Consider the following 15979-nt stretch of genomic DNA (forward strand, 5'->3'; position numbering starts at 1 on the left):
GTATTCCATTCTGTAGGAAATAAATGTACTGTGAAATATTTACCAGAATCAAAAGTAATATTTTTAATGCACCAGGAGAATTTACTATTTAAAGAATCCAATTGGAAATTATTTTGTAGATTTCTAATGTGTTCATGAAGCTAACAAAATAATCTTCCCCAAATTTCTTAATTTGCTGCTATTCCAACTTCATATTTTTGTATGTGAGTTTTCTTAAAATAGGAACATAACATTAGTTATCTGATTTTCTCTTATTAAGTGCCATATGTAGGCTGAAACTGAAATCTCTCAGTCTGTTTTGTTTTCAAACAATAGTAGACGTAAGAGGAAAAACCTGTTGTGTGCATGTAAGCAATGTAATTTATTTTAGTCACACATTACAGATTCTGAGTAGTAAATCCAACTGACTGAGTTAATCTGTTGGAACATATTAGTATATATGTGATTAGGAAACTGAAGATTAAAAAAAAAATGGAGGGATCGCTTACCTTTTGGAACAGCATGGATAGACCTGGAGAATATTATGCTAAGTGAAAGAGGCCAATGTGAGAAAGACAAATATTACATGATCAAACTTATTTGAGGAATTAATGAACAAAATGAACTGACCAACAAAATAAGACCCAAACCATGGAGGCATGGAACAGACTGGCATACCTTGATGTGAGGTTGGGAGGACGAGAAGAGATAAACCAAAAAACTTATATACTTGTATGCATCACCCATGGGCATGGGCAATAGGGTAGTGAACACCTGGGGCAGTGGATAGGAGCTGAGAAGAGGGGGGTTGAGGGGGGATGGGAAATATCTGTAGTACTATCAACAATAAAAATATATATTGAAATAATAATTAATGAAATTAATTCCATGTCATTATTTTTTATATTCTTATGATAAGTAGGTGTCAATAAAAATCTATAGTTGTTGATCACATTTTAATTACTAAATTATAACAAATTTAAGGTGAACTTCAACATTTGAAAATGGATAAGGAAAATTAATTTTAAAAAGTGATTCTTTTAAGTGGGTTTTTAAAAACAATAAGAAAATTTAACTTTAAAAGAAACTACATAAAATTGCATGAGTTTTTCTTTAAAATGAAGACAACTGTGGGTAACAAATTTAAGGCATTTAAATATATTTTGATTTTTTTATAATTTTCAAATTAAACTTTTCAGTTGTGTTATTCCAAATGTATTTATGTTTTTAGTACCAATGGTAATAAGATCATTAGATTAAACTTTTGAAGATCCAGCTATTGTCTGTAACTATAATTTATCATTAAGTTATGTCATTCTTTTCAAACCCCCAATATATTTGAATTTTAAAACAAAATGTCTTTATTGAATTCAGAGAGAGGAAGGGAGAGGGATAGAGAGATAGACACATGGATTGTCTGCCTTCTGCACACCCCATACTGGGGATTGAGTCAGTAACCACGGAATGTGTGCCCTGATGGGGAACAGGACTGGTGACCTCCTGGTGCATGGGATGATGCTCAACCAACTTGCTACACCAGCTGGGCTATACTTGAATTTTTTTTAAAAAATTCTGTTAAATAAAAGAATAACTTTTACTTTTAATACTGAGTGACTTAGATGATTATGGTATCAATATATTAAAATATTTTAAGAATTATCACATTTGCATGACTTTTAAATTCAACTTGTCCTTTTTGTGCCAATCTGTTAGCACATTTAATTATGATTTTGTATATATTACTTTTTGCAAATCATTTAAGGAGTTAGATAATGTAAAATGCTGGACTAAGGAAATTTGAAGCTGAATTAAAGTGCAAATACAGTAATTAAGCCTCTAGAAAGAGCTACTGATAAAAGAAATTGTATGTTAGAACTTTTAGTCAAGATTATTTTCACTTATTTGGCAAACATACAGATAACTTTACAGACTCCCTTTTTCATGGTCAGATGTGGTATATAACTTATCTTTGCATTTCTGAAGTGATCAGCAAAACAGCATCATCTGTATGTTAGATGCTCAATAAATGATTGTTAAGTGAAGAAAGATAGATGATGTAATATTTAACCAGTATTTGAGTTTCCTTCTAACCAACTCAGTGAGTAAAAAGGGACAAAAGAACTCTGAAATTGATACTTAATGAATGTTTTTATCATTGTAATGACCTAATTACCCGTGTTTATTGGGATCATAGTTTCAGAAAATTCTACTGTAAGCCATTTATTTTAGTTAGCAATTTTTTGCCTTCTAGCATAACTTTTACATCAGTGTTAATTTGTAAAGTTGACTAATTTGAGATTTACATCTCTGCCATTGTGTTAATGAAATGGAGATGATACCTTTTATACACCTTTTATACTGTTTAATCTGTTCTTAAATGTTTAGGTATGGATGTTTTGAATTAAACTACACAAATAATATATTAATGGTACCTTTAAAAAAATTCAAAATGATGTATAAATATAGAGTAATACTGAAAACTATTTGAGTTATATCCTTGTGAAAATTTCTATAACTGTATGCTTTCACTCATACGTGGAATATAAAACAAGAAACAATCAAAAACAAACTCTTAGATAGAGACACAGACTAGTGGCTACCATAGGGGAAGGGAATGGTGAAGCGGGAAGGGTGAATTGGGTAACGGGGCTCAAATATATGGTAACGGAAGGAAACTAGATTTTGATGGTAAGCATACAAGAATATACAGATATCAGGTTATAATGTTGTACACATGAAATTTATATAATATTATTAACCAGTGTTACCTTAACTTAAAAAAAATCAGTATTCTAAAAAGGCATGTTTTGGTGTGGCAAGTTCTGCTCCCCTATAGAATAGGAATCACCCATCATTTAAAGTTTAATATTACCATATTTACTTGGGAGAATTTAATGCAATTTAACTAAGATGAGAAACATTTTGAATACCTAAAGATGTATTTTTAAAGGAAAACATACAACAAAATGTTTGATATAAAAATCACATCAAAGAGCTACACATTGTTCCAAAAGTGGTTTCCTAGCGACATCTGCTGGTACAATGCTGTTGTAAAGCTAATAGTAACTCATGGAAGTAATTTCATGGAAATTAAGCAAGATAAAAAATTTGGGGGGAAAATTGTTTTTTTACTATCATTTACAATACTTCTCACTGAAAAATTATTGTGTTTTTGTGGGTTTTCCCCCACTGGCATTTCACCAATAATATTATTTTAATAACAATAATATTAAACTTTGTACTTTCTTGTATATAGTCTTAAATTCTAACTTGAACCTCTATGATTAGTTGTGTATCAACTAAGTTGTTTGATGTAATGCTACAAATTCTTTTTCCTCCTCTTCTTCCCTGGCTTTGTTTTTATGTCATACATAGCAGAGAACTTTGCAAATGTAGAGATTCAGTAACTATGGATTTAATCATACTACTTACTTATTTGTCATTTGAATAGACTAACTTTAGTAGAAAGGTCTATGTATACATGAATTAATTACATTATATTTATGTACACTGAAAAATAAAAATGAGTGAATTTATTAGGAGAAGAATTTTTTTTTTTATAGAAGAGATTTTCTGCACTGCAAATTATGGAGGAATTAAATATACTCAGTCTTTGGATATTTTCTCTATTGACACTTATTGATTGTATCCAGTCCCATGGATTTAAGTATTACTTATATGTGAATCAGACTTCATTCATTTTTGAATCCAAACCTGTATAGCCAGCTCCTTGCTTCCTTAACATTTCCATTTATAGCTAATATGCACCTCAAACTTAACATGTCTAAAACAAATCTTTGATTTTCTCTTGAAACCTATTTCTCCCATAGTCTTTCTCACTTCAGTACATGGACATTTTTATCTTTCCAATTTGCTCAAACTGGAAGCATTTCAATAATTTGTAAATTCCCTCTTTTGTTCATAACCCACATTGAAACTGTCAAGAAATTTCACCAATTTTGCTTTTGATATACATCCAGAATCTTACCACTTCTCTCCACCTCTACCACTGTGATCTAGACAAGCCACACCTTTTCCCTGGGAATTAGCCTCCTTGCTTCTAACAGTGCCCTCCTGTCTCCTATTTCCCAACCAGCAGCCAAATGATTATCTTCAAATTTAAAACACATCTTGTCACTCCTCTGCTGAGAACCTTTCAAGGTTCTTAACGTGCCTAGAGGGCCTTATCAGAATTGTAGACCACTCTCTCCCTCCATAGCTATTACTGTGACCTCATTTCCCACCACTGTTTCCCTCTCCTCCTCTGCTCCAGCTGCAGTAGCCTTGTTCTCCTTACCTGCTACGCAGACTCCTCATCAAGGGCTATGTACTTGCTCTTCCTTCAAACTGAAATGCTCTTCCCTCAATTCAGTAAGGTTTCTGATCAAATTACCAAATTCCACCTTCTCGGAGAGGCCCTTTCTGACCACACTATTTACAAAAATAAGGCCTGACTCCATCACTGTTTCTCCCCTTATTCTGCTTTTCTTTCTGCCATAGCAATGATCATCACATGACATATTTACTTTTTTAATGATATCTCTCCCCAACCTAGAATGTCAGCCTTTTGAAAGGAGGGATTCTATTGTTCACTGTTACATCCTTAGAACCGAAACCAGTGCTTACACATAGTAGGTACCAGTCAATATTTGTTGAATAAATCAGTGAGCCTCCATACAGGAATGGACATTGCGATTTAATTTACATTATAATAACCAAACCCATGGAACAGTGAGGAACCTTCTGATGAGGTCTGCTTTGTAGAAATCTTTATGTTGATATACTTTTTACATTTAACCCAGAGTACAATAGTGTTTCACAGTTAGGTTAAGGCTCAAACAATACTTGGTGTCAAAATTCAGGGCAGTATTACTGTTTTAAAGATTCTTCTTATAGGAATAATTGCTTTTTTGTTCTTTTGACATCGGCATCTGACCCTCAATTACATTAACAGACCTTACACACATGAATGGAAAAAAGAATAGCCCCTTTGGAATCCAGGCTAAGACTTTATCAATATGAAGTGCTTCCCACAGGGTTCAGCTGAAAGAACCCAACTTCCATCATAATGAAATTGCAAATTCATTTGTATATGCCCTTTTATATTTGAAAGCTACTTTTTGATGTTTGGTCTGCAATTAGATTTATTGTTGAAGGTCACAATATGCCATCCTGACTAGACCAAGTTGTCAGAATCCTTTATCTATTCACAGCACTGCACAAAGACAAATGGCTATCTTTTAACAATAACACACTAAAGCTGCAATTTGTTCCCAGTTGTATATAATCTTTTAATCAATCTGCTGCTTTCTGTTTTCTAGTCAGTAGACCCCCTCAGCACCACACCTATCTAGAAATTGCTCAATTATGGGTTTTAAATTACTGAGAAACACTTTCTTCAGATGGAAGAAGATAAGTTTAAGATTTATTTTTAAGTTTAAGATTTTTAATGCTACAGTTTTCCCATGCACTATTTTTAGCTTAACATATAAATTCTTTTGCCTTTACCTTCATTCTGTAGGTAATTATGCAGTGTGTTAGCTAAATTCTGTGGTTACATTTCTCACTGTTAACATGACCACAGAGTAAATTATGTTGCTTAATTGAAATGAATTCTTAAGTGTTTTAAAACATCTCTGTGCACACGGATGAAATTCTTTTCTGAGATTTTATATGCTCTCCAATAAACTGTACTTATCTAAAATTGTAAGATAGATTTCTTATGTTTTTGTACATTTTCTTTGTGACTTGTTATATAAAAGGTATACAGAGAGAATTGCCCAAATAAACTTGAGGTTGTATTTTTTTGTCCAAGAATAGCTAGGGTCATATTAATATACATTACAACATTATTATATCACCAATCTTTATAGTTTCTCCAAGGGATTTTGATACTAGATACCCAAAGATTCTTTAGTAACTTGATCATAACTATAAAGCAAAGTAATGTCCTCATTTTTAAATTTTGTTAAAATAGTTTTTGCAGATCTGACCCTCTTTTTTTTTCTTTACTTAATTGTCATGTGGTTTGAGTCTCTCTTAATTAAAAGGAATACACTTTTTCAGGAGGAGGTATGACTTTTAAGTTAGACGAACATTTCTCCCCCCAGAATTCTGACTACTATTTATTTTGTAACATATGGGAAGTTGCTACATTTTGGGGGCCCTCTGCACAGCTATGGAATAAAGAAACGACTATTCATACAGTTGTGATATAATGAAATGAAACAACACATAAAAAGGCCCAAAGCAATGCCCAGCAATAGGAAGTACTCATGAAATATTATTTGGAATCCTCGCTCCGTGCTCTCCCCACACTCCTACCCTGTTCCCCATGCTCTGTGATATGAGTGGGCTTACTCAGAAGTTAAAACTATTGAACTAAACTTGAAGCTTTGTGTGTGTGTGTGTGCGCGCGCGCACGCGCACGCCTGTCAACTCTGCATTGCTCTGCATTCATTGCATTAATAAGTAGGGAGAAGTCAGGACCTTGAACTGACCTTTGCATAATACCCAGCAGGTGTATGTGTCCTTTTACTTCAAAACAAATTGCTCCCCTATGGATTGAGTAGAATGAAGAATGTTCCGCTCCCAACCTTCATTTCAAGTCCACGTGGAGCCCTGGGAAGATTTGCTTAAATCTCTCTTCAACTTGAAAATCTCAGAGTTGAGCCTTAAGTTATGGCAATATGATGTAGGAAAACAACATTTTATGTAAGATAGTTTCACTATAGTTTGTTTTGACCACTTGTACTGCTCTGATTATCAGCCTAAAAGTTTCACCTTTAAAAAAATAATCATTTTTCAGAAAAATTTTAATAGCTAATTAATATGCTACTTTATATCTCAAAACGTGTATTTTTAATCATTGCACATTTTTGTTGTTTTAGGTGCAAAGATGGTTTGAAAGGATTCACGTTCTCTGCACTTAGGTAAGGAGCATATTTTACATACTTTAAGAAGTAAATAAAAAGTAATGTTGTTATACATAATTATAATATTTATTGACTCAATTTTTAAGTTTGAAAGTAATTTTAGAAGTCACAAAAGTGACTGTGAGTATTTCATTGAAAGCATAATTTATTAGATTTTCACCTAAATGGTCAGTCAGTCAGCATCTACTTTGGGGCTTATTGTGTGCCTTATACCATGGGGCATTAGAAAATAATTACCAGAACTCTCTCCTCAGATGGCTTAGAAAGACAAAGTTTCACATGAACAATTATTGGAATATTAAGTACTTAATAGTGTGGTACCAAATTATGGGCTTTTTTAGGGCAAGACTCATGCTTTGTCAAATATCTTATAGCCCAGCGCTTGCCATGGTAATTGACACATGGTGGACACTCAATGTGGAAATGTTGGTTAAAATTAGCATTGTATTTTGTAGTTCACCAAGCACTTTAACATAAGATTAGAAAACTGAATTTTCACAGCAATTCTATGAGATGGTATTTTTATGCCCATGCGACATGATGAAAAATCTGAGGTTTAGAATGTTTGACTAATTTAATTTAACATCACACAGTCATTATATATACTTATTCCAAACCCAGTGCTTTTCCAGTTTATGTCATAAATGTTGCCTGTTTTCTTCCTCAAAGTACATACAGCAAATGCTTAGTAAAGGTTAGTAGTGTGGTATTTACTGCAAATATGGGAGGGAAGCAATAGGGTGGTCTTCCATCTTAGAAGCTTTTCTATGATTGTCTCATCAGATTATTTTGAGGGTCAAATGAGTTAATGTAGGAAATGTATTTAGAACTATATGCATGGCACATAGTGCTCAAAACATTGGTTATTATTATTTAAATTTTATTTATTTATCAGTTACAGTTGGCATGCTATATTAGTTTTCAGGTTTATAACATAGTGATTAGACATTTATGTAACTTATGGTGTCATCATCTGGATAAGTCTAGTATCCATCTGACATCATACATAGTTATTAAAATACTAGAGGCCTGGTGCACAAAATTCGTGCACTTGGTGGGGGCGGTGTCCCTCAGCCTGGCCTGTGTCCTGTTACAGTGCGGGAGACCCATGATCAATTGCCCCAAAGAGGTAGGCCCCTCCCACCCATCCAGGGCTCCTCAATGGATTGCCCCAAAGAGGTAGGCCGGACCCCCAGGACCTCCAGGCAGGCTTCACCACGCAGAGCTGGGAGGAGGTGGTACTCCCAAGCAGGCCTTGCCGCATGGAGGCGGGACCCCCAGGCAGTCCTCGCTGGACTCCCAGGCAGGCCTTGCCTCTCAGAGGCAGGACTCCCAGGCAGGCCTCACTGTGTGGAGCTGGGGGAGGCGGGACCCCCAGGCAGGCCTCGCCACGCAGAGCCGGGAGAAGGCGGAACTCCCAGGCAGGCTCCATGCCTTGAACACAGCATCAAGCCCAGCCCCGCCCACCTGCACATGCCCACTGTGCACATAGTCATTTTGTGATGGCGTGAGGGCATCACGGCATGAAGATTGCTTAGGCTTTTATTAGTAAGATTATTGACTATACTCCTATGCTATACTTCACCTCCTGGTTACTGTTTGTATAACTGGCAACATGTACATGTTAATCCCTTCACCCAATCCTTAATTCCTTTCCCATCTGGCAACCATCAGTTTTTTCTCAGTATCTATTTGTTTGCTATGTTTGTTCATTTATTTATTTATTTATTTTTTATTTTACATGTGAGTGAAATCATATGGTATTTGTCTTTCTCTAACATATTTTACTTAGCATAATACTCTGTAATTCCATCTATGTTGTTGCAAGTGGCAAGATTTCATTCTTTTTTATTATGGCTGATATATATATATATGTATATACACATACATATATGTATATATTCACATATATATACAAACACATACATATTTTGATGGAGCAATATTTTGATATATGTATATATATATGTATATGTGTGTGTATGTATATATATATCTACACTAATAAAAGACAAAGATGCTAATTGACTGTACCTTCGCTATGCCCTAAGCCATGCCCACCAGCCAATCAGAGCAACTATATGCAAATTAACCCAACCAAGATGACAGCCGGCAGCCACGGAGCTGGAGCAATCAGGAGGCTTGGTTGCCCGGGCGATGGAGGAAGCCAAGCTTCCCGCCTGCCCTGAGCCAGCTGTGGCCTCTGCTCATGGCAACAAAGTTTCAATTATAGAAGATAAATAAATCCCAGATACCTGCTTCCAGCCAGGCTCCACTGGGAGCTTGGGTGGCTGGGGGCTGTGGCCAGCATGCAAACAGCCATCAGCCCCTCACCCAGGCTGGCCAGGCACCCCAGGGGGGACACCTACGTTGAAGGAGCTGTAGCCAGCCTGCAGACAGCCATCAGCCCCTCACCCAGGCTGGCCAGGCACCCCAGTAGGGACCCCCAGCCTGAAGGGGTTGTGGCCAGCCTGCAAACTGCCATCAGCCCCTCACCCAGGCTGGCCAGGCACCCCAGCGGGACCCCCTCCCTGACCCGGGACACCCTTCAGGGCATACCAGCCGGCCCCTACCCATGCACCAGGCCTCTATCCTATATAATAAAAGGGTAATATGCAAATTGACTCTAACAGCAGAAAGACTGGGAATGACTGGTCACTATGACACACACTGACCACCAGGGGGCAGACGTTCAATGCAGAAGCTGCCCCCTGGTGGTCAGTGCACTCCCACAGGGGGAGCTCTGCTCAGCCACAAGCCAGGCTGATGGCTGCCAGTACATCCGTGGTGGTGGGAGCCTCTCCTGCCTACTCAGCAGCACTAAGGATGTCCGACTGCAGCTTAGGCCTGCTCCCTGCTGGCAAGTGGACATCCCCCGAGGGCTCCCGGGCTGCCTAAGCCAGCAGGTGGTCATCCCCCGAGGGGTCCCAGACTGCGAGAGGGCACAAGCTGGGCTGAGGGGACCCCATCCCCCCCGAGTGCACAAATTTTTGTACACTGGGCCTCTAATGTGTGTGTGTGTGTGTGTCTGTGTATGCGTGTGTATTATATCTTTATCTATTGATGAACCTTTTGGCTATTGTAAATAGTGCTACAATGAACATGGGGTGCATATATCTTTTTAAAGTAGTGTTTTGAATTCCTTTGGATAAATACCCAGAAGTGGATTTTCTGAGTCATATGGTAGTTCTACTTTAATTTTTTGAGGAACCTCTGTACTGTTTTCCATAGTAGCTCCACCAATTTGAAATCCCACCAATAATGCATGAGGGTTCCCTTTCTTCACATCTTCGCCTACACCTGTTTATTTATTGATGGCAGCCATTCTGACAGATGTGAGATGATATCTGATTGTGGTTTTAATATGCATTTCTCTTATGATTAGTGACATTCACCATCTTTTTATATATGTACTAGAGGCCCGGTGCACTAAATTCGTGCATGGGGGGGTTGGTGTCCCTCAGCCCAGCCTGCACCCACTTCAATCTGGGACCCCTTGGGGGATGTCCAACTCACAATCTGGGGCTGCTGGCTCATAACTGCTCGCCTGCCTGCCTGCCTGATTGCCCCTAACCACTTCTGCCTGCCAGCCTGATCATCCCCTAACCACTCCCCTGCCGGCCCAGTTGCCCCACCTGCCCTCCCCTGCCAGCTCCATTGCCCCAACTGCCCTCCCCTGCTGGCCCGATCGCCCCCAACTGCCCTCTCCTGCCAGCCCGTTTGCCCACAACTGCCCTCCCCTGCTGGCCATCTTGTGGTGGCCATCTTGTGACGACATCACGCAAGGGTGTGCCGCCACCTAGGCTTTTATTATATAGGGCTAGAGGCCCGGTACATGAAACCTGTGCATGGGTGGGGGGATGTCCCTCAGCCCAGCCTGCACCCTCTCCAGTCTGGGATGCCTCGGGGGATGTCCGACTGCTGGTTTAGGCCCGATCCCAGCAGTCGGACATCCCTCTCACAATCCGGGACCACTGGTTCCTATCTACTCGCCCGCCTGCCTACCTGCCTTATTGCCCCTAACCACCTCTGCCTGCTGGCCTGATCACCCCCTAACTACTCTCCCGTGCCGGCCTGATCATCCCCAACTTCCCTCCCCTGCCAACTTGATCGACCCTAACTACTTGTTCCCCCGCGCTGGCCTGATCTCGCCCCTAACTGCTTGCTCCCCCATGGGCCTGATCACACCCCTAACTGCTTGCTCCCCACACTAGCCTGATCGCGCCCCTAACTACTTGCTCCCCCGCGCAGGCCTGATCTTGCCCCAACTGCCTCTGCCTTGGCCCCCGCCACTGTGTCTTTGTCCGGAAGGAAGGCAGGACCCAGTCTAATTAGCATATTACTATTTTATTAGTATAGATTGGTCATCTATATGTCTACTTTGGAGAAATGTCTATTCAGATCCTCTGCCCATTTTTAAAACAGACTGTTTTCTTTTTGGTGTTAAGTTGTATGAGTTCCATATACAGTTTGATTATTAACCCATTGTTGGATGTATCATTGGCGAATATCTTCTCCCATTCAGTAGGTTATCATTTCATTTTGTTGGTGGTTTCCTTCCCTGTACAAAAACTCTTTAGTTTGATATAGATCCATTTGCTTATTTATTTTTCTTTTGTTTCCCTTGCCTGAGGAGATATATCAAAAAAAAATTACTAAGAGTAATGTCAAAGAGTTTACTGCCTATGTGTTCTTCTAGGAGATTGGGTCTTCAGTTTAAGTATTTAATCTATTTGGAGATTATTCTTGTATATGGTATAAGAAAGTGATCCAGTTTCATTTTTTTTGCATGTTTCTGTCCAGTTTTCCCAACACCATTTATTGAAGATACTGTCTTTATCCCATTGTATATTCTTGCCTTCTTTGTCATAGACTAATTCCATATAGACATGAGTTTATTTTGTGTTCTTTATTCTGTTCCATTGATCTATGTGTCTCTGTTTATGCCAATCATGCTGTTTTGATTACTATAGCCTTGTAATATAGTTTGATATCAGGTTACATACCTTCAAATGTGTTCTTTCTCAAGATTGCTTTAGATATTATCCGTACTGTGTCCTTTGAAGCAGTTAGTCCACTTACATTTAAAGTAATTATTGATAGGTATTACTTTATGACTATTTTTGTATTTCTTCTCTGTTTCTTATTTATTTTGCTCTCTTTTCTTGTATGCTGTTGACTTTGTGTAGTGTCATATTTGTATTCCTTTTTATTTCTTGTAGGTTTTTGGTTTGTGGTTACCATGTGCTTCATATATACCAAGCTATGTTTATAGCTGTCTACTTTAAGTACCTAAGTTCAAACACATTCTAAAATAACTACAATTTTTACTCATCCCCTCCATGTTTATGTTTTTGTCATTGTTTTTACTTTTTGTATATGTATTTGTGTGTATTCCTTAATTTATTGTTGTAATTACTCATCATCTTTCTACTTTTGCCTTTTAACCTTTGTACTAGCTTTATAGTTGGTTGATCCCCTCCTTTTACTGTTTACCTTTGTGAGAATTTTTTTTCTTATTCATAGTTTTGATCTTTTCTACTTAAAGGAGTACCTTTAACATTTTCTGTACTCTGGGTTAGTGGTGATGAATTCCCTTAGCTTTTTCTTGTCTGGGAAGCTCTTTATCTCTCCTTCTATTCTAAATGATAGACTTGCTAAGTGTAATAATCTTGGATGTAGGTCTTTGCTTTTCATCACTTTGTATATTTGTGCCAGTGTCTTCTGGCCTGCAGAGTTTCTGTTGAGAAATCAGTTCACAGTCCTATGGGAGCTGCCTTATACATAATTAACTGCTTTTCTGTCACTACTTTTATGATTCTCTACTTATCGTTCACCTTCAGCATTTTAACTATGATGTGTCTTAGTGTGGGACTCTTCAGGTTCACCAAGTTTGTGACTCTCTGTGCTTTCTGGACTTGTATGTCTATTTCCATCACCAGGTTAGGGAAGTTTTCAGTCACGATTTCTTCAAAAAAAGTTTTCATCCTTTGCTCTTTTCTCCTTCTGATATCCCTATGATGCAAATGTTGGTATGCTTGATGTTGTACCAAGGGTCCCTTAAACTATTCTATTTTTTTTTTCTTTGCTGTTCTGATAGGGTGTTTTCTGCTACCTTGTCTTCCAGATTGCTCATTTGATAAACTACTTCATCTAATCTGCTCTTGATTCCCTCTAATATATTCTTCATTTTGAACTGATTTTTTCTTTAATGTTTCCTGTCTCTTTGTTGACATTCTCAATGAGTTCATCTACTATTTCCCTAAGTTCCTTGAGCAACCTTATAACCAGTGTTTTGCATCTGGTAGATTGCTTGTCTCCATTTTGTTCAGTTCTTTTTCTGAAGTTTTTCTCCTGTTCTGTTCTTTCATTTGGGACATGTTTCTTTGTCTCTACATTTTGGCTGACTCCCCATGTTTGTTTCTGTATATTAGGTAAATCTGCTATGTCTCCCACTCTTGGCAAAGTGGCCTTATGTAGTAGGTATTCTGTGAGACTCAGTGTGTAGTGTCCCTGTTCATCTCAGGCAGGTGGTTCAGGTGGTCTCAGGTGTTGTGTGCGCCCTTCTGTTGTAGGTGAGCCTTGATTGCTATTGCGACATCAGTGCATGGGATTGTCTCTCAGGCTGACTGGCTGAAACTACGGCAGACCATCCCACAGTGCAGCAGTTGCTTTAGTGGGGCTCTGGTGCCAGCCAAGTCTGCCTTTTGGGTCTGTTGTTTGTGGACCTGGTTGGGTGCTGCTGTGGTGTAATTTGAAGCAGGCCCCTGGGTTGGTTGATTCTGGAGGCTCTTGGGAGAGGCTGTGGTATAGGCCAAGGTCAGCTACTCCTGGCTTGGGCTGACCAGTGGGAGCTACAGAGTGATCTGTGGTTTGTTGCTGCTTTTGCTAAACTTGGAGGTGTTTGGGAGAGGTTATGCTGTGAACCAAGACTGGTTGCCATTCCGGGCCTGGGACCCTTTAGTGGGCCCCAGAATGTAAGTTGAGGCCAGCTACTTTGTGCTGGGTTTTTGGCCACTTACTTGAGTTATATTCAGGCCAGCACTGGACACAGCTTATGTCAGGCTTGAGGCCACCTGATGGAAATTGCAATGTATGTTGAGACCAGTTACCCCTTATACTGGGCTTGGGGCTGCTTCGTAAGAGGTGCAGGGCACACCAAGCCCAGCTGCTGCTTGTTTGGGGTTTGTGGATCTTTGAGAGATCTTAGGAAAGTCTGCAGCGGAGCTGAAGAGGCTGCTCATGTAGAAAAGTCTCTGGAAGCAACTTGGGTCAGGTGTGTGTATATACTGTAGATGGCCTTATACGGCACTGCAACTACTTAAAGTGACATTAGATATAATCTTACACTAAAAAATGAGAAACACATTAAATTGTAACTAATAAGTTTTAGAGATAAAATGAATTTTTGTAATTAACTAGTTGATCCAGTTAATAGTTCATGTGTTTCTTTGTTTGAAAAAACTTTGTGTGTAATAGCTTAGAAAAGTGGTGACAATTTAAAAGGGTGCTTTATAAAAGCACTGTTATATTTTACTTGGTTAATTTAATTTTTAGAAAACCTGCATTGTCAAACAAGTGACTATTGACATTTTTTGAGTATTCAGATTTCAAAAGCCAATTTTTAACTTTTAATACATTGTTTATATTGTGAAAAATATTTCAAATGATAAGGTATTTTCCATATTTTATTTATATATAAACAAAATCAGTTTATTTTCTCATTGTTATTTAAAAAAAAAAAACACGGTGAAAAATGCCTCACATTGTGCTTTTTTCTTTAGGTTCATTGTGGGGAAGGAAGAAATTCCCACACATTCTTATTCCCCAGAGACAGCATACGCAAAATTGGAACAAAAGACAGAAAAACAGGAGGAAAAATCTAGAGGAATGAATATAATTGCTCTAGTCAGGAAGCTTGTGGATTCAATGTGAGTTCTTTATCTTGATATTTTAGCACACTTTGTCTTGTTTTATATAATATTTGTACTATGCGAAGGTATTTTTGTGTTTGTTTTTCAGGTGATGCTAATTTTTTGTGCAGAATTTTATAAAAGGCACATGATGGCAAGTGAATGTTATTAATATTTCTGGCACGACTATAGATAACCATATGCCTTTAAAATAGGTTACATGAAATTGAAATACTTTTCTATTGCAAATGAAACAGAATTGCAGGAGTTTAGAGTAGGGAACTTTAGGAATAATTAACATGTGCTAATCAAATGTGCCAAGTTTGGAAAGGAGAAAGAAAAGTCCTGAGAGAGATTCAAGAAGATGCAGGAATAATATGGAGCAAGCCTTAAGTAAAGGATATTTTGCAAGAGTGGAAGTGTTTACGGCTTTGGAAAGAAAATAAATCTTTAATTGTATTTTTTACAAAGAAGTCTATATTTCATACAAATAAGCCTTGATTTGTATTTCAAGTGTAAATATTTAAGAAAATAAATTTAATGGTTTAAAATTAAATCAGCTGATTAAAATAATATTGGTAGTGATGTTTTAGAGAATATGACATGAGTGGGCAATATAGAAAGTCAGGGGGTCAGTTAAGGGAATTTGAGGCCCTTTAAGGAATTGGAAGACCTACGTTTGGCTCTTATTTTGCCCCTGCTGGCTGTATCCCAAAGTCCTCCTGGGTTAACCAGGGTTTATAATCTCTATTGAGAAGTGTTGTGTGCATTAAATGAAATAACATATGACTTGCCTCAAATTCATGAGCACAAAGTAGGTGCTCAAAATGTTTATTGAATTTAAAGACTTTCTCTTCATTTTGGCATACACCACACACAGAAGCTAAGAGAACAAAAAGGAATAGTAGAAGGCAGGAATAATTATGGTAGTGATCTTATTAAGATCAAGAATTTGCTTAATAGCAAGTTCAAATAGTTATGGGTTACCTTAGTGGAGAGAAGGGGGAAGGGGCTCCTCTTAGGACATCATTTCAGCAGGAATCGTTTGGGAATGCAGAGAATGTATCCTGCGGGCGAGTGATGCCATGGGGTCAGAACTGATCAGGTCATGGCAGGACTTGTCTAGTAGCCTCAGGGAGTGCACTGGTATGA

General features: G+C 38.1%; 1 protein-coding gene across 1 annotated transcript in view; it reads left to right on the forward strand.

Moving 5' to 3' along the window:
• The window catches only part of TMEM135 (transmembrane protein 135), a 222712-nt gene that overhangs the window by 190527 nt on the left and 16206 nt on the right, over window positions 1-15979 (forward strand). Inside the window, exons 7-8 of the mRNA XM_070425819.1 lie at window positions 6870-6911; window positions 14699-14845. Coding sequence (XP_070281920.1) covers window positions 6870-6911; window positions 14699-14845 — 189 coding nt within the window. The remainder of the gene's footprint in view (window positions 1-6869; window positions 6912-14698; window positions 14846-15979) is intronic.

The sequence above is a fragment of the Myotis yumanensis genome, unplaced genomic scaffold (assembly GCF_028538775.1).
Source record: "Myotis yumanensis isolate MYYU_CA2020_CCGP unplaced genomic scaffold, mMyoYum1.0.hap1 SCAF_10, whole genome shotgun sequence".
Taxonomy (NCBI): Eukaryota; Metazoa; Chordata; class Mammalia; order Chiroptera; family Vespertilionidae; genus Myotis; species Myotis yumanensis.